We start from the raw sequence: 27,010 nt of genomic DNA, 5'->3' as shown, positions 1-27,010 counted from the left end.
ATTCTGGATACAAGTATATTGTCAGATATATATATACACACACACACATGAATATCTTCTTCCACTCTAGTTTTTTATTTTCTTAATTTTGATAATAATAATTTCTTAAATTGAATGTAGTCACACATCAATTTTTCTTTTTTTCTGGTTATTTTTGTTAATTAATTTATTATGTATGTATATATGTGTGTAAGAGATAGGGTTTTACTCTGTCACCCTTGGTGAAGTGCATTGACATTGTCATAGCTGACTATAGCTTCGAACTTCTGGACTTAAGCAATCCTTCCATCTCAGCTTCCCAGGTAGCTAGGACCACAGGGGCATGCCACCTGCCCAGCTAATTTTTTTTTTTTTTTTTTTCCGTAGAGACGCATTCTCACTATGTTGCCCAGGCTGGTCTTGAACTCCTTGCCTCAAGTGATTCTTCTGCCTAATCCTCCCAAAGTTCTTAGATTACAGGTATGAGCCACCACACCTGGTCCTGGTTTCTATATTTAGAAGCTTTGCCAATTATAATACATATGTCTCTCTTATGTTTTCCTCTAAGAGCTTTATAATTTTAACTTTTGCATTCAGAGCTACAATCATCTATAATCAATTTATGTGTGTGGCCTGAGATAAGAATCAAGATCTTTTCTGTGTGTGTGTGTGTGTGTGTGTGTGTGTGTGTGTGTGTGTGTGAATGTCCAATAGGCTTGGCACCACTAGTGCCAGTATAAGATGTTATTTACTTACTGCATTGTCAACTTTGTCATTAATAAGTTGGTCATATATATTTTGTAAAAGTAGTTTTTAAAAGAATTTTATTTTAGTTGAAGGTTAATTGGCAATTTCTGATAGGTAAAGTCTCTAGTTTTGTTTGTTCTGTTTATATTGCATTCTGGCTTTCTTACTTAGAAACCTAAAGCACTGGGACTGCCACTATAATAGCCTCCCTGTTAGGATTTTTAAACACTTGTTTTTATTTATTTTACATATTATGTATCCGTTGTTCTGACTCCTTAAAGTTGGGTCTATTATTTCTAAGTTCTATTGGTAACCTTTACATCTAATAACTGTTCACAGCACACCTGATGTCTTATTTCATGTGTGATTCAGTAGACTTCCAGGCAACAAATATTATATTTATGAACCCTACTATTAATTCTTCCTTTTCTATAATGATAATTTTGCAACAATTCAATAAGTCCATTTTAGAAAATTTCTTTTTTTTTTTCTTTTTTTTTTTTTTGAGACGGAGTCTTGCCTTGTCACCCAGGCTGGAGTGCAGTGGCACAATCACGGCTCCCTGCAATGTCCACCTCCCAGGTTCAAGCAATTCTCATACCTCAGCCTCCCAAGTAGCTGGGATTACAGGCAATTCCACTTTTGATTTAACTTTGTCGGGAGTTCCTTGACCACTCTCAGAATTGATGACTCACTAGAAAAACTAAAAACACTTAGAAAAACTGTTACATTTATGGCTATAATTTATTAAATAGAAAAGATACAGATTATATTTAGGAAAAAAAAATAGGAGGTAGGAAAGCTTTCAAAGGAGACCAAGTGCACATCTCCAGTTGTCCTGTCACAGTGGAGTCACACAAGCAGTACATAATTTTCCCAGTCATAATGTGACATGTGCAAAGTTTTGCCAAGTAGAGAAACCAACCAGAGTCTTGGTGTCCAAAGTATTTTGTTGGGATTCAATTGCATAGGCATGCAGTGGGCACATGACTGGCTCTAGCTACTCAATCACCATTTCTACTGTAGAGGTCAAACTAATACAGCATGGCCCAGAGACCCATGCATACAAAAACAAGAGATTCACTTCCATTTATATGGTTAGAATCATACATATGTTGTTGCCCAAGACCTCAAGTGAACTAAGACAATCTTTCTTATCAGGTAGAATTTTCTAAGAGCATGGAGGTTACCTTCTAAGGGCAAGTCTAGAGCCAGTTCTGAAGACCTTTAAAATGTACATGGTCGGGGAAGTCCACACCAATTGAATTAACATTTTGTTGCAGAGCTTTATACTGTCATTGGTGCAGGATATTTTATATTGAATTATTTGTTCATTTGTCACAAGGCCTAAAGCAGTCAACAGCTCACTGTTGAATGAATACATCATTTCCAAGTACCTGTTCTCAGGCATGAAAATGTTCAAGGCTTAAATAGGAAAATCAATGATTACCTTGGTGATGCAAGAACTTCCTTAAACTAACCATTTATCTACTCTCCAGTCAAACCATTAATATTTAAAATGTGCAGAAATAAGCAAATACGACTATTAATTGAGATGTGCTAACAACTTAGAATTCTGAAAAAAACTACAGCTAGATATTTACCTTGCTCTATCTCCAGCTAAGGCTGATCACTTTTGGCTGTCCATGTGTGAGGAACACTATTTACAAATTCCATGTCAAACATGTTAAAAAATATTCCATGATACTTGTTAAAGCATAATTAGAAACACTTTATTCAGAATAATAAGATGGGTATAGATACCACTGCAGTAAGATTTTTGTAGTTGGGGAGAAAGCTTGTGCTCAACTCTAAATATAGACAGTATGGGTAAGTAAGAACTTATAGCCAAGGAGCAAGCTAAAGGCTGATGGATGAAAACTTACTAAGAGGAAACAAGGATGAGGGGTATTCTGGTTAAAGTGATCAAACCAATTCTTGCTGGGGACAGCCAGGGTGATCAGACTTGTGAGATGGTGGACAGTGAGAAACCTTATGAAACATTGAAGCTGATCAGATATTAAGGATGAAATGTTCTTGCTAAACTGACTTTTCAAGGTAATTTGCTACAACTGAATTTTACAAGAAAGTTTATAGATGGGCCTAGAGTAAGGTACAGAAATCTGACAACAGCAATAACAGAACAGGAGTCACTCTGAGAGAGACTTGAAACTGGGACCTAGAATTTGAATTACTTGCTTGATAAAGAAGACACAAATTTTTTCTATTATGTTTTATTTGAAAATGTGATTTAAGACTGTAGAGAAGTAGAAGATGAGAAAAGGAGACAGAGCCTGCATCCATGACAAGGAGATGGCCAGTTTATCGTTTTCTGTCTAGATCTGTTATGTTAAACATGGGCTCATGGACATCCAAGCTGAATATGCATGGTCAGTGGAGCAAAACTATTGCAGGTTCCAAAGGTAGCACAGCTGAAAACACAGGTATCATCGGGTAAATTTAGTCCCAAGTAAGTAGAAAAAAATGAATTAAAGTAATACATGTCTATGAACCTTAAATGCCTAATAAGTGAATACATAAATTAATTTTGTGGATAAATCAGGCAAACTGGGAAAGTATTCATTAAATAGAAAATGTTAGAAATAGAAAACAAAATGCTCAAAGATCTTGGCCGGGCATGGTGGCGCACACCTGTAATCCCAGCACTTTGGGAAGCCGAGGTGGGCAGATCACGAGGTCAAGAGATCGAGACCATCCTGGCCAACATGTTGAAACCCTGTCTCTACTAAAAATTCAAAAATTAGCTGGATGTGGTGGCACACGCCTTTAGTCCCAGCTACTCAGGAGGCTGAGGCAAGAAAATCGCTTGAACCTGGGAGGTGGTGGTTGCAGTGAGCTGAGATCACATCACTGCACTCCAGCCTGTTGACAGAGCGAGATTCAGTCTCAAAAAAAAAAAAAGTGTATTCTCGAGACATTTAAAAAATCCTCTCTCAAATCTAGAGCCAACAACTAATGAAACATAGGTATTAGTGACCACTTAAGACAAAGAATAGAGCTTTAAAAATAAACTGAGATGATCACTAAATAAGTTACCACAACTCAACAGCAAACAGCCACAAAGCCTAGGGAGGGAGGAGAATTTGATTTCCAGATTTACTACAGTATAGTATTCAACATGTCCACTTTTCAACAATAAAAAATGATGAGCCAGGCAAGATGATGTGCACTACAGGTCCCAGATACTCAGGAGGCTGAGATGGAAGAATTGTTTAAGCCTAGGCATTTCAGTGCCCTATGATTGAGTCTGTGAATAACCACTGTACTGCAGACTGGGCAACATAGGAAGACCCCATCTCTAAAAAATAAAATAAATAAATAAGCAAATAAAAAAATAATTAGTCGTTCAAATGAACAACAAAATATTATTCACAGGAAAATACTAATGAATTAACAGAAACTCTCTTAGGAAGCACAGACATAATATTTATTAAACTAAGCCTTTACATCAACTTTCATAAGCATGTTTTAAAAGCCAAAAGAAAAATGAACAAATAGCAAATGAGTAAAACAATGTTCCACCAAATAGAATATATCACTAAACAAATAGGGACTTTAAAAAAGTCAACCAAATAGAAATTCTAGAACAAAAGTATACTACCTGAAATAAAAAATTTACTAGAGGGCTTTAACGGAGCACTTGAGCAAGCAGATAAAAGAATTGATAAAAATAAGAGTCTGCTAAAAAGTAAACACAAAAGAAAAAGATAATGCAGAAATTTAGAAACAAAACTTTCAGAATCTCTGATTATCACCAACATTTAAACTCTGCTTGCAAGCACCACTCCCTCTGTGGTTCTGTGTGGTGTCCAAGGTGTTTCTTCCTTGGCATGTGAGAATATGTAGTTAATAAGCTAAAGTCAGTTTTACCAGTGCCAAGCATCATGTGTTTGGTCATATTCTTAACCCTAACAGGCAATTTTTCCCTCATCAAGGTGGTGATCAGGAGGTAGATGAAACAAAGCATTCCCTAATTACTGTGGGGCAGGAATGTAAGGGAGAGTTCCACTTACAGTCTCCCTGAATGCAAAGCCCATGGGGGTGGGGTGATAGGCTGCACCTAAATGGCAGGATGAGAATGGAAGACAGAGCCCTGTTCAGTATTTGCCTTGACAGTGCATTCAGTTCAATTTGGGTTGGGAGAAGCTAGGCCTCAATATCGCAGGGTGAGGATGAAAGAGTTCTGCTCCTAGTTTTTGTAACACTAGCACTGTGGGAAGAGAAGTGTTATGCCTTACTTGTGTGTGATGTTTGCCAGAGTATGAAAAAGTGTCGTCAAGTAATCACTTTCTGCATAGGCCATCTTTATCCCATGCTCCTTTGGCTAGAGAGAGCATGTTAGATTTTTTTTTTTAATTATTTTTCAGTTGCCTTTTCCAGGTTACTGTGTTCTCTGCTACTGAACCAGGATATATAGGAGGCAAAACAAAACAAAAGACATACCCAGGGCAGTAGCCGTTAAACCACTCCTGCTGTTCCAAGTTAGTCTGCCTTCTTTTCTGTACTTTCAGAGTCTTTAGACTGATGCTTTATAAGTTTTTATAAGCCCATTGCTATAATTTTTGAGAATAGAATAGAGTTTGCTTATCCCATCTTGTCTAGAACCAAAAGTTTCAACTTTCAGTGTTTCAAGAACATTTTGAGATATTTAAATCCATGTTATCTTGTATTTTCGGCATTAAGCAGTAGCCCGTCAGTTCTCATACCTTCTAAACTGCTGCAGACTCCTGAAATTTTGGGTATCATCACTGCATTTACAAAGTGCATGATGCAGCCAAAGATGTTAGGGGAAGTTATGGGTAAAATTTGGAGCTTCTCCTCCATGCCTTCTTATCTGGAACATCTCTCTACATTTTAGCCACTGGGGAAACCCTGAAATTCACCCTCTCCTTTTTTTTTTTTTTTTTTTTTCAAGATTTTTAAAAAAAATTCAGGGGTACATGTGCAGGATGTGTAGGTTTGTTACATAGATGTGTGCCATAGTGGTTTACTGCACAGATCACCCCATTACCTAGGTATTAAGCCCAGCATCCATTAGCTATTCTTTCTGATGTTCTCCCTCCCCCCAGCCCCCAACAGGTGCCCAGTGTGTGTTGTTCCCCCAACATGTTCATGTTTTCTCATCAATTAGCTCCCACTTATAAGTGAGAACTTGCAGTGTTTGGTTTTCTGTTTCTGCATTAGTTTGCTGAGAATAATGGTTTCCAACTCCATCCATGTTCATGAAAAGGACATGATCTCATTCCTTTTTATGGCTGCATAGTATTCCATGGTGTGCATGCACCATATTTTCTTTATCCAGTCTATCATTGATGAGCATTTAGGTTGATTCTATGACTTTGCTATTGTAAATAGTACTACAATGAACATACGTATGCACGTATCTTTATAAAAGAATGATTTATATTCTTTTGGGTGTACATCTGGTAATGGGATTGTTGAGTCAAATGGTATTTTTGCCCCTGGGTCTTTGAGGAATCACCACACTGTCTTCCACAATGGTTGAACTAATTACACTCCCACCAGCAGTGTAAAAGTGCTTCTTTTTCTCCACAACCTCACCAGCATCTGTTGTTTTTTTACTTTTTTTTTTTTTTTTTTGAAACACAGTCTCACTTTGTCACCAGGCTGGAATATAATGGCATGATGTCAACTCAATGCAACCTCCACCTCCTGTGTTCAAGTGATTCTCATGCCTCAACCTCCTGAGTAGCTGGGATTACATGGTGGCATGCACCACCATGCCCAGCTATTTTTTTCTATTTTTTAATAGAGGCAGGGTTTCACTGTGTTGGCCAGGCTGATCTTGAACTCCTGGCCTCAAGTGATCCACCTGCCTCGGCCTCTCAAAGTGCTGGGATTACAGGTGTAAGCCACTGCCCCCAGACTGTTTTTTGACTTTTTAATAGCCATTCTGAGTGGCATGAGATGCTATCTCACTATGATTTTGATTTGCATTTTTCTAATGATCAATTTCTAATGATCTAATGTTAAGTTTTTTATTTTTATATGTTTATTGGCTGCATGTATGTCTTCTTTTGAGAAGTGTCTGTTCATGTCCTTTGCCCACTTTTTAATGGGGTTGTTTTTTTCTTGTAGATTTGTTCATGTTCCTTGTAGACTCTGAATATTGGACCTTTGTCAGATGGATAGATTTCAAAAATTTTCTCCCATTCTGTAGGTTGTCTTTTCACTCTGATGATCATTTCTTTTGCTGTGCAGAAGCTCTTTAGTTTAATTAGATCCCATTTGCCAATTTTTGCTTTTGTTGCAATTGCTTTGGCATTTTCATCATGAAAACTTTGCCTGTGCCTATGTCCTGAATGGTACTACCTAGATTTTCTTCTAGGGTTTTTATAGTTTTGGGTTTTACAAACGTAAAAGTCTTTAATCCATCTTGAGTTAATTTTTGTTATGGTGTAAGGAAGCGATCCAGTTTCAACTTTCTGCATATGGCTAGCCAGTTATCTTAGCCCCATTTATTAAATAGGGAATCCTTTCCCCATTGCTTGATTTTGTTAGATTTGTTGAGGATCAAATGGCTGTGTAGCAGGACGAGCTGCAGACAAAACTCCTCAGACACCAAGTTAAGGAAGGAAGAGGTTTATTCGGCCGGGAGCATTGGCAAGACTCCTGTCTCAAGAGCCGAGCTCCCCGAGTGAGCAATTCCTGTCCCTTTTAAGGGCTCACAACTCTAAGGGGGTCCATGTGAGAGGGTCTTGATCGATTGAGCAAGCAGGGGGTACATGACTGGGGGCTGCATGCACCAGTAATCAGAACGAAACAGAACAGGACAGGGATTTTTACAATGCTGTTCCATACAATGTCTGGAATCTATAGATAACATAACCAGTTAGGTCAGGGGTCGATCTTTAACTACCAGGCCCAGAGCACGGGGCTGGGCTTTCTGCCTGTGGATTTCATTTCTGCCTTTTAGTTTTTACTTCTTCTTTCTTTGGAGGCAGAAATTGGGCGTAAGACAATATGAGGGGTGGTCTCCTCCCTTATTCACCCCCTTTGAGACTCTCACTCATTTTATTAGTGGGAATTCTCAACTTCATTTTCACTACCTGTGTCTTCCTGCATGACAGATCGATAGTGATTTATGTAGTACACTTGTGCTGAAGCATTCTGGTGAACTAGTGTAGCGATGAAACCTTTTACCATTTGAATGAGTACAGATAGTAAATAAGGGATCAGTAAGCAGGTTCCTATTACTACGATTTTTATTATAAGAGTTTTAAATCCTCCTAGCACTGGGAACCATTTTTAAACATGGCCTCAGAGTCAAATCCATGCCACACTTGTACAGGCACATGTGCCAGTTTCATCATGTCTTTAACTATATCTTCGACTACTTGCCCCGATCATCTATGTACAGGCAGCAATTGGTAAGGTTAAATTTTCTACAGACTTCTCTTTCAGCTGCTAGCAAGTAGTCGGGAGTCCATTTATTTTGATAGATAGCATTTCTCATCTGAGTTTCTTGCCGGGCCAGAACAGTCAAGGTTTTACCGGTTTTATTAATGATGATCTCCAAGACAGATTACAACCGTATGATTCAGTTGAGCATGTAAATGGGGGTCCGGTATCCCCACGAGCTGTCTTGTGCCTAAGTGGCAGGCCCATAGTATTGTATGTATATGCATTGCATTAATGTATATGTACAGGTTGTTTCCCAAATGGAGATTTGCCCAGACATTGTGGTCCTCTTTAAACTTTAAAGGGCTAGCAGACAATGCCATGTTTCAGAATTGTGATTGGTGGTCTTCACTTTGGATCATAAATATTTGTATTGGGCTAAGAGTATTGTGTAAAGGGACTCTGTTGAGCCTGTTTTTTTTCTAGCTAAGTGCTACTCATGATGGGCCTAGGAGGATCAACATTAACACGATCAGGGACTTCTTACAGAAGCCAGTTAATAGACCTCTTCCAAACCTACAGAATCACATTACTTAAAGTGGGGCTCAGAATAGCAAATGACATATGCACACTGAAGTTTCAGAAGCAGTGCTTAGCTAAGTGGCTCTCAGCCCAAGCTTCCAATTAGGATCACATGGCCAGTTTAAAGAAATACTCTCACTTTTACCCTCCCCACAGGTTCTGTCTGTTGGTCTGGGTAAGAACATCAGTGTTGTTTTAGTTTAGTACCCCATGTGATCCTAAGGTAAGGCCAGGGTCAAGCATGAGGGCCCTTAGATACATTTGTGAGAGTTGAGTTCAGCCTTTGTTCCAGAGGAATGTCACAGGGCCTGCCCTCCTTTGGTTTGGTGTGGTCAAGTCAGTGCAGCCAATATTTTTATTGTTGTAGCCAAAATTGCTGGCTTCCATGGCAGAGAAGGGCACTTGATAGCAGGAAAATGAAAACTCACATTTTGACCTTTACGTAGGAGCTCATTGTTCCTGTCTTGTGTGATGAAGTAACAGAAGAGTAGCTTTTTCTGCATTTCAAGGTCCTTCTGCCTGTGTGTGTGGTCATATCAGGTGAAGGAGTTGTGCTGACATCTCTAAAGGCATATTCTCAAGATGTGTGATTTGTCCAGATAATCTCATCTGAACAGAAATCAGAAAAAGAGGAAGAAATGGCTGGTAAGTGAGTACTAGGTCAAGGGCTGGGTCAGCTGTTTCTCCAGGAATGTCGCGTGTTTAAAACTTGCAGACTTTTATTTATATATTTGTAATGTTTCTGCCTAATAAATTTATTTCAAGTACTTTTTAAGTTTTTCTTCTTATGATAGTCAAGGGGCTCTGAAAAATATTTCTTTCCTATATATCAATGTTTTATATCCATTCAGGCTCTTTAAGTGCCATAAGCAATCTTTACTATAAATTTTGACCTGCAAAATGAATGTTTCTTTTGTATCTGTTGAACATAGGCAGGTGTGGATGCCCAAGATTCCCGTTGGAGATGGATTTGGGTCCTTGGATTAGTTAAAGGAAAGTTGATGGAACTTTGCATGAAACTGATGTTTCTTTATGATTAGATTCAGATTTTGCCTTCTTGACCTATGCTATTATAGCAATGATGTTGTAACCTCCTGCTGTGCATTTTTACACGTGATACCAGTTTTTTCTGTTACAGTTGATGTTAATTTTATTCACTAGGTTAAGGTGCTCTCTGACAGATTTCTTCACTATAAAGCAAATTAGTTTTCTCTGTATTATTAAGTACATTGGGGAGATTTAATAACTGATGGGCATAAACCATCACATTTAATTTGGAATTTCTCCTTCTTAAATTATTTGGCCTATATTTTGCTTTGGAAAATGAAGGCTCTCGTTTAATGGTCAAATGAACTGAGATAAATGCAGGCTCTGCCACTTAATGTTTGGCAGAATATTCTCCTTGGTTTGGAAGCATTGGCATCACAGGTGAACTTGTTCAAAATTCAAAAAGTCAGGTTTCAGCCCAGACCTTCTGAATCAAAATCTACATTTTAAACAGATTTCCAATTTCTTGTCATATGCATTAAAATCTGAGAAGCACTTCAGATGATTTTTCCATCTGAGAAATTTATCCAGCTTATCCTGTGTAATGTAAATATAGCTATCCAATATGTAATGCCTGTATTGGCGCCCTTAGTTTTATACTACAACACTTACAAAAATATAGCATCTACACTGGTTTTGTAAATCTTATGCCATCCTCTTTCCTTAGAGTTACAGAATGCATTTGAGAATCTTTGTGTTTTAAACAATGTCTTGCTGGACAATTTCTGCCAGAACAAATTCACTTTACTCTCTTCAGTTGGAGTCAAATTAAGAATTCTGCCCATGGCACATTTTGTAAATATGTGTGTATTTTCCCCCCCAGGGACTATTGGCATTCAGTGATGTGGTCATAGAATTCTCTCCAGAGGAGTGGGCATGCCTGGACCCTGCCCAGCGAAATTTGTATAGGGATGTGATGTTCGAGAACTACAGAAACCTGGTCTCCCTGGGTGAGGATAACTTCAATACACAATTTATATTTCATACTACGGATTCCATATTTTTCACTCCTGAAATGTTACCTGAGAGTTTATTATTTGCATGAATGAGTTTTCGATCTCTGCTTCTAAGGAAAACTTGGGAATTTGTTGGTGTAGAAAATAAAATCTTCAAAATGTTTCATCTTGACAGAAATTTTAAGGTGATCTAAATTCTTCACTCTAGATTACTGGTAATTCCAGAACTTTAGTGGCATAAGATATTGTTGCCCACACCTCAGAATCTAATTATACTACCAAGTTTTGATTCAGTAGTATTGGGTAGTGAAGCTGAGAACCTGTATGTTTTTGGGAGGCCGAGATGGGAAGATCACCTGAGGTCAGGAGTTCAAGACCAGCCTGGCTAACATGGTGAAACCCCATTTCTACTAAAAATACAAAAAAAAATTAGATGGGCGTGGTGGCATGTGCCTGTAATCCCAGCTACTTGGGAGGCTGAGGCAGGAGAATCACTTGAACCTGAGAGGCAGAGGTTGCAGTGAGCCGAGATCGTGCCATTGCACTCCAGCTTAGGCAACAAAAGCGAAACTCTGTCTCAACAAACAAAAAGAACCTATACATTTAAAATCCTTTCTAAATATTGTATAGTTAATGTCAGAAAATAGTATTTTTGGAGTAATTTTCTAGAACCTTCTAAAAAAATTTTTTTCCTACTGAGCACCATACCAGGTTGGTAACTGGAGCATGCCAGCAAGAGTTATGTTATTTTTTCTAATGAAACAGGTCTTGCTAATGTCTAATCCAGACCTGATCACCTTTCCAGAGCAAAGAAAACAGCCTGGGAGTTTAAAGAGACAGGTGATAGTAGCCAAATTTCAAGGCAGGTAGGAGTAAATAAAGCAGATGACACAGGTTAGAGGCCCAAATGTCAAGGAGAAAGCCAGAAATGAAAATGTGGTTTGGGCAGCTCTGCTTCAGAAAAGCCTGGTTTTCTTTGTCTTCCTCTCACAGGAGCATCTTCTGCCCCATGCTCTTAAGTTCTCTAAGGATTCCACTACCCATGAAGTGATTTTCCTTTGAGGTTACAGAGTGAAGCAAAGTCCTCTTCATGGTTTATAAGGCACTGTATAATCTGACTGCTTTTCCATTGCTTTGGGGAACATAGGAATATCTACATATTTTTGAGGAACTCTATTTTATACCATTTAATTCTCTTTTTGCATCTTGTCTGAAATTTGCAAGAGTAGTGGTATATTGGCATTTGGTTCAGAAATCCCAGGAACATCACAGACATGTGTTGTATTTTCAGCTTTATGATTTTCTATCCTATGGAGGTTTCAAATGTGATTTTACAGAAGCTCATACTCAGTGATTTTATCAGAACACTAAATATAAGAAAATCTAAACTTATTTTACTTCAAAATTTTATTTTCTAAGTAAAAACCGAGATTGGTAATTTAAACTCTATGCCCACATTGTTACAATATCAACAGTAATATAATTTAATATATCTACTCCTTACATTTAAAAAAATACTATTTTATTAGGGAGCTTGGAAGATTGCTGAGCATATATTAAACTCCCACCTTTTACCTTATTTTTAAATAACTATATTTTAAATTTGTTTTTATTTACTGTAAAGCTTACTGGGACATACACGCATATACATGCATGCATATATATTTGTTTGTGTAACAACTCTTTTACAAATAAAAATTATGTCCAACATAAAAATTTGATGTGTACACATTGTACTATAATTAACACACTCAAATTGATTTGGAGTGAGAATTCCTAATGTCTACTGCCTTAGCAAATTTTAAGCATACAAGACATTATTATTAACTGTATTCATAAAATTACACATTCGATCTTTTAAATTTATTCATCTTAAAACCAAACAACAATTCCAGCACTTTGGGAGGCCAAGGTGGACAGATCACTTGAGGTCAGGAGTTCGATACCAGCCTGGCCAACATAATGAAACCCCATCTCTACTAAAAAAAACAAAAATTAGCTGGGCATGGTGGTGGGTGCCTGTAATCCCAGCTACTCGGGAAGCAGAGGCAGGAGAATTTGCTTGAATCTGGGAAGTGGAGGCTGCAGCAAGCAGCCACTGCACTCCAGATCCTGCCATTGCACTTCATCCTGGGTGACAGAGCAAGACTCTGTCTCAAAAAAACAAAAACACTGAAAAACACCTTCCCAATTTATTCACTTCTAGGCCCTGCCAACTCCCTCTGTACTCTCTGCTTCTGTGAGTTTCACCATTTTGGGTTCTTTGTATAAGTGAGATCATACAGTATTTGCCTTTTGGTATCTGGCTTATTTTACTTAGCATAATGTCTTTCCAGTCCATCCATGTTGTTTAAATGGCAGAATTACATTATTTTTATGACCGAATAATATTTTATTGTGTATGTAAACCATATTTATCCATTTACTGTCTAAAAACATTTAGGTTATTGTCATATCTTGGCAATTGTGAATGATACTGTAATAAATACGACGATGCAGATATTTCTTTGAGATACTGATTTCATTTCCTTTGGTTATATACACAGAACTGGGATTGCTGAATTTTATGATACTTGTATCTTTTTCTAAGAGCCTTCATACTAATTTTTATAATGACTTCACCCATTTACAACTTTTAAAGTATACAGTACAGGATTTCTGTTTCTTCACATTGTGTGTTGTGTTGTGTTGTGTTGTGTTGTGTTGTGTTGTGTTGTGTTTGAGATGGAGTTTTGCTCTTGTTGCCCAAGCTGGAGTGCAATAGCACGATCTCAGCTCACTGTGACCTCCACCTCCCGGGTTCAAGTGATTTTCCTGCCTCAGCCTCCCAGGTAGCCAAGATTACAGGCATGCACCACCACACTTGTCTAATTTTGTATTTTTAGAAGAGACGAGGTTTCACCATGTTGGCCAGGCTGGTCTCAAACTCCTGACCTCAGGTGATCTGCCCACTTCAGCCTCATGTAGACATGAGCCACCACGCTTAGCCTGTTTCTTCACATTATTGTCAAACTGTTATCTCACTTTTTAATATATATGTATTAGTCATCTTAAGTGTGAAGTGATATTTCATCATGGTTTTGATTTGTGATTGCCTGATGATCGGTGATAGCCCTCTGATATATCTGTTGGCATTTGTATGTCTTCATTGGAAAAATATCTATTGGGTCTTTTGCCTGTTTTTCAATTTTATTATTATTATCATTGTTATTGTGTTCCTTTTGATTTCTGAGTTCCTCATATATTGTTGATATCTACCTTTTATTTGATATATGGATTGCAAATATTTTCTCCCATCCTTCAGGTTTTCTTATTTTATTGCTTTTCTTGCTGTGCAGATGCTTTTTAGTTTCATGCAGTCCAACTTGTTAATATTTGCTTTTGTTGCCTGTACTTTTGGTGTCATATCCAAAAAATCGTTACCACAACCATATCAAGTAGTTTTTAAAATATATTTTCTTTTAAGATTTTTAAGGATTTCTGTCTGACATTTAAGTCTTTATTTTGAGTTAATTTCTTGGTATCATATAAGAAAAAATGGTCTAATTTCACTTGCATGTAGATATTCTTTTTGCCCAGCATCAATTATTGAAGAGACTATCTTTTGTGCATTGTGTATTCTTGACGCCCTTATTAAAGATTCATTGACCTTATATGCATGGGTTTATTTCTGAGCTCTCTATTTTGTTCCATTTTTTTGTATCTATTTTGTTCCATCCTACTCTTATTACCATAGTTTTCAAATAGAGCTTTAAATCAGAAAGTGTGATGCCCCCAGCTTTGTTCTTATTTCTCAACTATTCAATGTCTTGTAATGCTATATAAATTTTAAAATTTTATTCCATTATTTTTAAAATGGCCACTGGAATTTTGATAGGAAGTTTATTGAATCTATTGATTGCTTTGGATAATATGGCACTTTACAATAATTAGTCTTCTAATTCATAAACATTGGGTATCTTTACATTTATTTGTTTTTTTCTTGTTTCTTTTATCAATATTTTATTTCCCAATGTAAAGATTTTTCACTTGTTTACATTTTTTGCTAAGAAATTTATTTAGATGTTACCGTAAATGAGTTTTTTTATTAAGTGGTTTGTAGTTAGTGTATTAGAACAAAACTGATATTTGTATAACCTTTTATATTCTTCCAATTTACTGAGATTTTTGGTTTATTTGTTATGGCTTTCTACATATAAGATAATGTCATCAGCAAACAGCAGTATTTTTACTTCTTTCTTTTCAATTTTTATGGCTTTTAAAAAATTTTCTTGCCTAATTGTTCTGTCTAGGACTTCCAGGACTATGTTAAAATAGAAGCATTGATAATGGGCACAATATCACTTTGCATTGGTGTCTGTGCATTTGAAGGAGCAAACACCTCTACCAGTTTTTATAAACTGGTTTATACAGGTAAAGATTTTATCCTATTGGGTCTCCAGGCTGATGAGGTCTTTTCTGGGTTCATAGTAGAGAGGGGATATACCTGAGTCCTAAGGTTGTTGGCAGGGTCCACAATGGGGTCTATCTTTGGTGGGCTTATTAGCAGGGGCTTGTGTGCTTGTGAATTCTGTCTTATTTCTTGGCCAACTGAGTTGCCTTCAGCACTTTGATCTATAGGGCAGACACTTGGCCTAATACCAAGTGTTTGTATGTGTGCGGCTCCCACCCAGTACTTGTGAGGTTTTTACCAAGTCACAGGTCTCTAGGTTGGCAGGACTGTCCATGGAATGTAGCTTAAAGGTCTAGAACTGAGTTATTCACCTGCTTCAGAGACCACAATAAATGTCAAGGTCTGCAGTTCTGCATCTGTGGCCATGAATGAGCATCTGACCCCAGCTCTCTGAATGGGCAGGATCTCTTCTTGACTATGGCTGGGAGGAGTTAATGACAGTTACAGTGTTACTTCAGAATTCTAAGTGGAATCATGTTAAATGGGCCATTTCCTCGTCTGTAGCCAAGACCAGCGGTCCTCAAGTTTGCCACCTGAAGGAAGACTTGCCTTCTGAAAAAGGCTTTCCTTGGTCTTGTGCTTTTAGCAGGGTGTTACAACCCCCTCCCTGAATCACAAAGCAATCATAAATGTACTTTTTGTGTGACAGGGTCTTGCTATATTACCCAGGCTGGTCTCAAACACCGGGCCTGAAGTAATCCTTCTGCCTCACCCTCTCAAATAGCTGGAATTACAAATATGAGCTATGGTGCCTGGCTGTCTCACAAAGACACTTATGTCCATAGATGGCTGATAAATTTTTGTTGCTTTGGGAGATATGCAAGAAGAGGACCTCTTGCTCCAACAACTTGCTGATTTTACTCTTCCTATATGGTTTCACTTTCCATTTAGTTTTCTCTTTGCATTTCAAATTCTTGTGGAATTTTTTAATAAACATATCTATTTGGGAAACCTAGTGGGGAACGTATGTTCTTAGTAAATCTTATATGTATTCATGAGTGCTTATAAATTATATATGTTCCCAATAAATGAACACTTTTATTATTACTTGATGTTCATATTTTCTCTTGTGACAATTTTGGCTTAAAGTATACTTTGTGAAATATAACAGTTGTTGACATATAATGTACTTTTCCCAATATAATTGTTACCTTTCCAACTGTCATTTGGTTGCTATTTGCATAGAATCTTCTTTCTTCCTGCCACTTTTAGTCTGTTATACCAGTCGTCTAAAGTTAGTCTCTTGGAGACAAGACATAGTTTGTGGTTTTAAAAATTTTTTTCTAAATCTCTTTATTCAGTCTTTTGATTGGGATGTTTTGTTGATGAATAGTTGAATAGCTGTCTATAACATAATTACTTACTATTGTCATTTATTGTTTTATCGGATTCTTGTAGCCATTGCTTCTATTCTCTTCTTCTGTGTGTGTTTATGTGTACTCTGTAGGTATTTTCTTTGTGGTTACCATGAGAATCACTAAAACCCCCAAAGTTACAACATATAATAAACTGGTAATAGCTTAACTTCAGTTGCATATGGAAATTTTTTTCATTATATTTACCCTAAACTTCATATTATTGATGTCACTAATTATATATTTCATATTATATAGACATCAACAGATGTTTATTATTGTTCTCCTGCATTTTTCAAATTGTAGAGCATAAGTAAAAGTGTTTTCAGCACCATCATTCTAAAACTACAGAATTTTATTTTTGTGTATGTGTACATCTTTCCCAGTTATGTATTTGTATATAATTTTTTGTTTAACGACACATTTTCAGTGGGCTGGAGTCCATTTTACATGTTCTATGGGACAGTTGTACTGGCGATGTAGTTTTTCTGCATTTGGTTATCTTGGAAAATCTTCATCTTCTCTTAATTGTGAAGGACAGTTTTACGGTTAATAGTATTCTTGCTTGAAAGTTTTTGTTTTTTCTTTCAACACCCTGATTATATCACTCAACTCCCTTTTGCCCTGCAAGGTTTCTGTTGATAAATTCACAGGTAATCCCATAGGAGAATGCTTATAAATGACACATCACTTTTCTGTTGCTGCTTTCAACATCTTATTCCTCTCTGTGATTTCAAAATCTTGCTTATAATGTGTCTTGTTATGGTTCTTTTTGTGTTTATTCTTGATTTTTTTTACATCTTATGTATAAACATTTCTGTTATTTTCTTGTATTCTTCAGTCCCACAGTTTGTTTCTTGTTATATATTTTATTATCTTGTTGATACTCGCATTTCCTGGTTTTATTTAGTTGTCTTCGTTCCCATTTCACTTATTGAGCATCATTCAGATGAGTCATTTGAATTTTTTAGATAATTTATACATATTTATTTTCTTGGAATTAATTTTTTATTTATTTTGTTTCCTTGATTGGACCATGTTACCCTGATAACTTTGCATATGTTGTAATCTTTGGTTCATATTTGGGAATTAATAAAATGCCACCTGTCACACTCTTTATAAGTGGCTTTGTCCTGGAGGAGGCTGATGCTATTTGCCAGGTTGGAGATTCTTATAGCCTCTCAAACCTCTTCTTATGATTTGTCTTCTCTGGAATTGTGTGTTTACTGTTCAGCTAAAGAGATTTGTTCATGTTTCTTTGTAAAAACCTGTAATCATGTGCTACACCTGGTGTCTGTCTGTGGCACTGTGATCTCTCTGCTGCAGTAGCAATTATTTACCTTTGTTTTTTTTTAGCAGACCAAAGCTGTCATTCAAAGCATACCACCATTTCTTTCAGTAGTCTTTGTTATGGGAAACAGAAATCAGTCTTTGGAAAACCCCTAAAAGCCAGAAGTATGGGCACATGTGCAATGTTTTGTTTTTTTGTTTTTGTTTTTTTGTTCTTTGCTTTGAGGGAGAAGCCAGGAGTTTGAAGTTTACTCTTAAAGGCACCATGCTGTATTGGGGTGGAGGAAAGGCTGTATGTATAAATGTAACAAACTTTACTTTCTATTCTACATGGATTTTGCAATTGTGCTCACCTAGGGTGTTGCAAACTCTTAGCTAGATTTTCTAGTTTTCAAAAAGGCATTTTGGTCAGTATATTTTTGTTAAGTTTATATGTTCAAAAAAGAATCATGGCCTGTGATATTTTATTATGCCATCTTGTTAATGTCTCTGATATAATTATATTTATTAGATTTGTAAAGTATATTTCCTGGAGATGAGTGAGCAGAATAACTTTTTATTTTTATTTCTTTCAGCTATTTTATCTTATTCCATTCAAGACCTTTTGCCAGAGCAGGATATGAAAGATTTATGCCAAAAAGTGACACTGACAAGACATAGAAGCTGGGGCCTTGACAATTTGCACTTAGTGAAAGACAGGAGAACTGTGAATGAAGGTAAGGGGCAGAAAGAGTATTACAATAGACTTACTCAATGTTCATCAACTAAAAGCAAAATCTTTCAATGTATTGAATGTGACAGAAATTTTAGCCGGAGGTCAATCCTTACTGAACATAAGAGAATTCATACTGGAGAGAAACCATACAAATGTGAAGAATGTGGCAAAGTTTTCAATCGATGTTCAAACCTAACCAAACATAAAAGAATTCATACTGGAGAGAAACCCTACAAATGTGACGAATGTGGCAAAGTTTTTAATTGGTGGTCACAACTAACTAACCATAAGAAAGTTCATAGTGGAGAGAAACCCTACAAATGTGATGAATGTGGCAAAGTTTTTAATTGGTGGTCACAACTAACTAGCCATAAGAAAATTCATAGTGGAGAGAAACCATACACATGTGAAGAATGTGGTAAAGCCTTTACCCAGTTCTCAAACCTTACACAACATAAGAGAATTCATACTGGAGAGAAACCCTACAAATGCAAAGAATGTTGCAAAGCCTTTAACAAGTTCTCAAACCTTACTCAACATAAGAGAATTCATACAGGAGAGAAACCCTACAAGTGTGAAGAATGTGGCAACGTTTTTAATGAGTGCTCACACCTAACTAGACACAGGAGAATTCATACTGGCGAGAAACCCTACAAATGTGAAGAATGTGGCAAAGCCTTTACACAGTTTGCAAGCCTTACTCGTCATAAAAGAATTCATACTGGAGAAAAACCCTACCAATGTGAAGAATGTGGCAAAACTTTTAATCGGTGTTCACACCTAAGTAGCCATAAGAAAATTCATACTGGAGAGAAACCCTACAAATGTGAAGAATGTGGCAGAACCTTTACTCAATTCTCAAACCTCACTCAGCATAAAAGAATTCATACTGGAGAGAAACCCTACAAATGCAAAGAATGTGGCAAAGCGTTTAACAAGTTCTCAAGCCTTACTCAACATAAGAGAATTCATACTGGAGTGAAACCCTACAAATGTGAAGAATGTGGGAAAGTTTTTAAACAGTGCTCTCACCTAACTAGCCATAAGAGAATTCATACTGGAGAGAAACCCTACAAATGTAAAGAATGTGGCAAAGCTTTTTACCAATCGTCAATCCTTAGTAAGCATAAGAGAATTCATACTGAAGAGAAACCCTACAAATGTGAAGAATGTGGCAAAGCCTTTAACCAGTTCTCAAGCCTTACTCGTCATAAAAGAATTCATACTGGAGAGAAATGCTACAAATGTAAAGAATGTGGAAAAGGTTTTTACCAATCCTCAATCCATAGTAAGTATAAGAGAATTTATACTGGAGAGGAACCTGACAAATGTAAAAAATGTGGCAGTCTTTAAAAGCTGCTTACATTATACATGGCTTCAGTAATTTCATACTGAATAAAAGTGGTATGAGCATAATGACTGTTTAAGGATGTTTCACAAAATGTAAGCTTCAGAGTGCACAACACTATACTGAATGAAATTTATAAATGTAAAAGATTACAGTACCCTTATTTCAAAGATCTTCCTGTAAATAGGATCTGTACTAGAGGAAAAACCCTTAAGCAATTATTCAGACTTTATTCAACTTTAGAGGATTTTATGGGGGCAAAAAACCTCCTTCAAATGTGGAAAAACATTTTTTCAAGATATATACCTTAGAAAACACCAGAGTTTATAGTATAGTAGAATATATTTTACAGATACAGTGAATACAAACAAATGTCCAAAATAAAGTCTAAATAAAACATTACATAATTTACTGTAGAAAGTACTAAGGCACTAACAGTTTCAGATGTTACTTTAAAGCAGTATTGATTGTCGAGAATAATTCAAAGTTAAAATAGATAATTTAGTTGTATGTAAATTTAAATGAATCAAGAGATGATGTCTTTTTGAAGTACCGTTACATTCATGTTATACTTTTTTGCATTAAAAGTTTTTATATTTTTGATTATACATTTTAATATTGATGTAATTCATAGCTCAAAATCACTTGATTTTATATTTATTGTTTATGTTAAAGCATGTGGTCAGTTGCTGCATAAGAGCTATGAGAAGTTCTTCTATATTAGATGACCATCATTTATATGCTTTTTCATGAATGATTAAGGGCACTTAAATGTAACATTTATAAGGGAAATCTAAGTAGAAATGCTTTTTCTTGATGTATAACTGTTTTAAGTAACACATTAGGTATTCAGAGAAGTATTTTGCATTATAGTAATAGGGAAACATTTTGAATTTTAGTAGTAAAATGTTTTATGAGTTGCACATTAAGGTAATACAGTAGCTTTTGAAATGTTACTTTTAGAATGCAATTTCTTTTCATAAAACAAAATGATTTTTAATGTGTTAAGAATATTTTGCATTGAATGAAGTATATCTTGCCATAATAATTAACCTATACCACCTTAGACAAAGTTGTAGGTAACAGATAGTAACAATACACTACTGGGTAACAGTGAAAGGACACTGTCCTCTAGTAATCTCTTTTTCCAATGGCTTTTAATTTCAAACAACTTGGGGAATTTTTTTTTATATGATATGCTTTGGTGTTTTTGTACCTTACCTCATGTTGAAATGTGTTCCCCCATGTTGGAGGTGGGGTCTAGTGGAAGGTGTTTAGGTCATGGGTGTAGATCCCTCATGAATGGATTGGTGTTCTTACCACTGCAGTTAGTGTGTTCTCTGTTAGTTCATGTGAAAGCTGGTTGTTAAAAAAAAAAAAAAAAAAAAAAAAAGCTGATATTCCCCTTGCTTTGTCTTTTGCTATGATACCCCTTTGCCTTTTATCATGCATAAAAGCTTCCTGAGGCCTCATCAGAAGTTAAGCAGATGCTGATGTCATGCTTGTATAGCGAACAGAACTGAGGCTAATAAACCTCTTTTCTTTATTAATTTGCCAGTGTTAAGTATTCCCTTCTAGCAGTACAAAATGGACTAACATACCATAGGTTATATTTTAATTTTTTTCTTTTGTAAATACTGGACAATCATACTCATATAATCTTCAGTACAACCATTATAATTGCCCACTATAATGATAATTATAAAGGAGTATAATGAAAAGCCATGTATTTTGAATCCTGAATGACTATTTACAAAATGTCATACTACATTTTTCTTTGAGCCTGTGACCTCTCTGGCCTGTAAAAACACATACATACACTTAGTTTTGATTAACATGCAGTTAATTTTATAAGTCTATCACTCTAAACGTAAGTGTTAGCTTTAAGAGAATTATGGAGCATGTAATTGTGTTTGAGTGTAGGTGTGTACTTTTTTGAGAAAAAAACAATATTGGAACAAAATATAATTTAAAAGTATTGGTAATTTACTAGCAAACTAGGAATCTGAAAGATTCTGAAAGTAAATATTTATTCTTTGCTTTGTATTGAATTTACTTCTGTAAAATCTTATGGCTGCTGGCTTAGAATCTTCTCATGCAAATCCTGTTTTTTTCTTGTCTGTTGATCATACTAAACCTAATGTATAGTTTTCTCATTCCAAAGTTCATAAAATTTTCTCTATATTCCTGAGAAATTCTAAGAATAACTTTCATAAAATGTATTAATGTTCACAAGATAATTTTAAGATGTAATTGTACAATGTGTGTGTTGCTGCATTTTATTTAATTAGTACATTCTATTTTTGTATTTCAGTTGGAGAACCCTATTTTGGCTAATTTTTACTTGGTTTTTGTTTCCATTTTAATATTTTACATAATTGAATTTTTTTCACTTTATTGAGCCACTTTGTTTAGATGTACACTGGGAAGGCTTCATAATTCACAAAGTTGTTTTGACATATAAATGAAGTGAACAAACACAGGAAAGTGCTAGGTTTCCTGGGGGTATAATAGATGCTCTATAATTAGCAGTAAATATTCTTGTTTAAGTCACTTTTTGGCTACAAGTAAGAGATTAGAAATATTCAGCATAAAGAGATGGCATTAACTCTGCATGTAAAGAAAACACATGTATACCCAGGCTGTACAGCTGCCTCTGAAATTAAGAGGAATGGTGTTCGTTTCATAGTTATCTCTGGTACTTCACTATTATTTTATTTTCACCCCCAACTATGCGTCAGTCATAGCTCTTTCTCTTCTCTGCTTATTACGGCTACAGATTTCTCACTGTTCTCTGCAGCCCATGTAATTTCACACAGTATTTTGTAGGTTGTGATAAGAAATTTGAAATTTTTAATATAGTGAAAAATTGGATTTAACTGGAGAGTTTGAGGACATTTTTAAGTTATAAATGCACCATTTGAATCATGTAATTGGCATAATTGGGATGTACTCTACACAGTTTATAGGATTAAATTACTGAGTTAGTAATGTTTGTATGAAAGAAATGTTATTAGATTCTACCACAAAATGTGGTAAACATGAAATCAGTTAGAATAAGTAAAGCATTAATAATGGTAGGCTATATATCATAATCACTATATAAAGAAACATTAGAATTTGGAAACCCCTTAAGCAAAAATATATCTTAGAAATCTTAAGGACACTTAATGGCAAGCAAAAAAGTTTAAATGTAGTCTTTTATAAATTACATATAGCACAATTTATGTGTACATGTAGAATCTTTTAGTTTTTAGTGTTTATGTAATATATTATACAATAATAAACATTTACATTTATGTTTACATTTATATTTAATTTTTTGAGTTTAATTTAAATTTCTAAATGCTTCTGTGGATTTAAATTTTAGAATAATCTTTTCTTCCCCGTTGACACTGGAATCTTGGGAAGTTTCTTACTCATATCACAATATGTTTTATTTAAATGGGTGCAGCTTACATTGCAGAATTTATATAAATAATCACAAAACGAGCCAATTCCTTAGTCATTTTCTGTATTAAAAAACTCAAGAGATCTAGAGAGCTTTTGGATTGAAATAGTTCCTTGGTGATATTGGATGCAAACCTGATTTCTGTGTTCACACCATGGCCAGAGATGGGACTGTTAGCTCCACCTGCTTCTTTAATGTCATCCATATGATCAGCATCAGCACCAGAAACTCCAGGTGTCCCAAACTTAAAGTGAAAGCCATAGAGTCCATTGGTGACTGCCATGTTCTGTGCTGGTTCTAGAACATGCTGGTCAATATCAGAGTTTCTATGCTTATGGCTGATAAGTAGACATTTTTAAAAATCATAAAAACTGTATTTTCTATATAGTTCAGCTAAGGTTATGAAAAAGATGCAGACTCAGTATTTGGAGAATTGCTTTCGCTCCATGATGTGTTTAAAAATTATTTTTAAATTGACAAAATTATATATATACATATATATATCTTGTAACACATGATGTTTGAAATGCTTAATTCTAGCTAATTAAAAATGCTTTACCTCAGTAGTTATTTTTATTGTGAGAACGCTCAACATTGTCTTGGCACTTTAAAAAATATATATATATTCTCAATAACTGTAGTCACTCTGCACTACAATAGGTCTCTTGAACTAATTCCTCCTAGCTAACAGGCATTGTTTATCATTTAACAGATAATTCTCTAAGCCCCGTTCTCCTAAAACTTCAGCATGTCTTCTTTCTAGTCTCTACTTTTATGAGATCAACTTGTTTAGATTCCACATGAGTGAGACTGTGAGGTATTCATCTTTCTCTGTTCTGCTCCATTGGTCTATTTATCTGTTTTTAATGCCAGTATTGGACTGTTTCAGTTACTGTAGCTTTGCAGTATATTTGACTGTCAAGTAGTGCAATGCTGCCAGCTTTCAGAGTCTTTTGCTGTACTATATGAAGTTTTGTTTTTTTTGTTTTTGTGAAAAATTTTATTGATATTTTGATAGGCATTATGTTAAATATATACATCATTTGGTGTAACATAGACTTTTTAGCAATATTAATTTGGCCAATTTATCAATAAGGGATAACTTTTCATTTATTTGTGTTTAATTTTATACCTCAATTTTCTTTAGCTTTTAATGTAGAGATCTTTAACATTTTTGAATAATTTTATTTGGAAGTAAACTTTTTGTAACTATTGCAGGTGTCAGTTGTTTTCTTTATTTGTTTTTCAGATAGTTTGTTGTTAGTGTATAGAAATGCTACTGACCCTTGTATCTTGATTTTGTATCCTGCAACTTCAGTGAATTTATTCTAAGTGTTTTTAAAGTTTTATACATATAAGACTGTGGTATCTGCAAACAGGGACAATTATTTTCTTTCTTTCCAATTTGGCTGTCTTTGGTTTTGTTCTCCAATTGCTCTGGCCTGGAAATTCAGTAGCATGTTAAATAAGAGTGATGAAATTAGATATCTTTGCCTTACTATAATTCTTAGAAAAAAGGCTTACAACTTTTGAAGGTTTAGCATGATGTCAGATGTCCATTTGTCATATATGGCTTTTATTGGCTTGAGGCATGTATGTTCTATATGGAATTTGTTTTGAGATTTTGTCGTAAAGTAATTTTGAATTTTCTAAAATTCTTTTTCTGCATTCACTTAAAAGTTATCATTGGTTCTGAGATCCTTCATCTTTGTCAGAATCTAGGAGGATGCATCTATACCTAGAGGAGGACACGAAGGCATCATATGTTACATTCTCGTGACATATAATGTCTACTGCTTATAATGTCTACTGTGAGTTTCTGACTCCCCAAATGAAATTGAGGCCCAGAAACTCCTAACTGCATTGTTCATTGAATAATGCCAAGTGTCTGGCTGGAAATGTGACTATTCAGATTAAATGCTTAATGTATGTGTGTTGACTAAATAAATCTCAACCAGAACCTTCTCAGATATTTTGTTGAACATGGGACTTTTTTTTTTTTTTTTTTTTTTTTTTTTTTACCAGCAGGGGACCCCTGTTTTGTCTATGTCAAGAACAAAGACCAGGCAAAAGAAATGTCAAACCACATTTGCAAATGCAAAAATGGACTTGCTTTTGATATGCTTTTCCCAACAATAAGGGACATGAGTCATTGGGGCATGTTACAGAGAGTTTCAGTAAAATTCAGAAGAAAATAATAAATATGAACAGCCACAGCATGCCCAGAAGCCTTTTTATGGAGCCAGGCATGGTTGACCTGCTTTCCATGTCTCAAAACATTAGTCCCTACAAGAACTCTATGAGGTTTATCTTCTTTTCACCCATTTTCAGAGAAGAAAAGTTCAGTTCAGAGAGCTGCAGGAACATTGGGGACATCTCCAAGACACAGCCAATAGGTGGCAGTCATCAGTGTGTCTTGGAAGGGACAAACATTGAGCTTCTGAACAGCTACTCCAGGAACTATGGTGCTGTGGTGAAGTCCTGGTTAGGAGCCTAGGAAAATGGTGAAGGAAAAGATGGTCCCAGCCTTCAAAGCTGAAGTCAGGAATTCCACCAGCATCTCCCTTCTCCCTAGCCTGGTGGTCCACATCATGCAGATTTACTCTAGATTCAGCTTAGACTCATTTTTATACTACACAGGGGACAAGGAGGGAACTACAGTCAGTAATAGCAGCATGAGCCTCAGGTGCTTTGGGGATTGAAATTCAGACCAGGAAATTCCAATACATCAGTGCATGTGGAGGACATGAGTATTTAAGGAGAAGGTTCTAGGTTTCCAAAGTAAAATTGGATGTGGAGGTTGGGGATTGATTCAAACATTAATACTTTCGAGACATTTTTATGGTGTTTGTCAGCTGTGGAGCAACAGCACACATCTGTATTAATAGCCTGTGTTAAGAGATTACTGTGAATCCTGAAAAACATCCTGATTGTAGATATGAGAAAACACAGGCTTTTGCGCATCAAATGGCTACTCAAAGCATGTAGTGTGTAGTTCAGAATTGAGAACATGCGGAGTGACAGTGGTGTGAATTTTCCTGTAAGCTACCTGAAGTTCTGTTTGCTCTCGTGGAGGAAAAGAGCCTTGGAGAAGTTTAATTTTTTCTTTGTTTGGAAAGAATACACAGAGCAAGATGATTTACAATAACTCTTTTGACCTAACGCACATACTTGTTTAACATTAAGGGGAGTCTTAAGAAACAGCTACAGCAGTTTCTCACCTGGCAAAGACAAATGCTGGGAAACTGCAGGGCCAAGGATGTGAGCAGATGATGCAGGGAAGAGAAACCCCAAATAAGTATTAAATGGTGACTCAAACTTACCTGTTAAACAACTGGAAATGCAAGGAATTACATGAATTTCTTTGTTACACAGACACCAGATTGGCAAAAAATTAAGTCTTAACATTCAAGGGAGGCTGGATATAGGGAACCAGCAATATTGAGAGACTGCTGGGGACACTATGCTTGCCACAGCCCTTTTGGAAAGTAATCTGGCTGTACCTATTAAAGTTTTACCCATGCATATTCTTTCACCAAGTTACCCCTTTCTGCAGTTTATTACTATATATTATGAGCTGAATTGCATTTTCTCCCAAAAATGTATGTGTTCACATGTTTTAATAGCCAGTGCCTCAGAATGGGAATATATTTGGACATATGATTTTTATAGAGGTAATTAAGGTTAATGAGTTTGTTGGAGTG

General features: G+C 35.8%; 1 protein-coding gene across 1 annotated transcript; it reads left to right on the top strand.

The window, feature by feature from the left end:
* Positions 1-366: 366 nt before the first annotated feature.
* ZNF678 (zinc finger protein 678) lies at positions 367-25,276 on the top strand. The gene is made up of 4 exons (XM_030812757.1): positions 367-459; positions 10,562-10,688; positions 14,987-15,107; positions 18,368-25,276. Exons 3-4 carry the CDS (start codon positions 15,023-15,025, stop codon positions 19,858-19,860), a joined length of 1,578 nt encoding a protein of 525 aa, XP_030668617.1. The 5' UTR covers positions 367-459; positions 10,562-10,688; positions 14,987-15,022; the 3' UTR covers positions 19,861-25,276.
* Positions 25,277-27,010: the final 1,734 nt, after the last annotated feature.

This window comes from Nomascus leucogenys, chromosome 5 (genome assembly GCF_006542625.1).
Source record: "Nomascus leucogenys isolate Asia chromosome 5, Asia_NLE_v1, whole genome shotgun sequence".
Lineage (NCBI taxonomy): Eukaryota > Metazoa > Chordata > Mammalia > Primates > Hylobatidae > Nomascus > Nomascus leucogenys.
The sequence above is the reverse complement of the archived record's forward strand: the minus strand, read 5'-3'. Positions and strand labels throughout refer to the sequence as shown.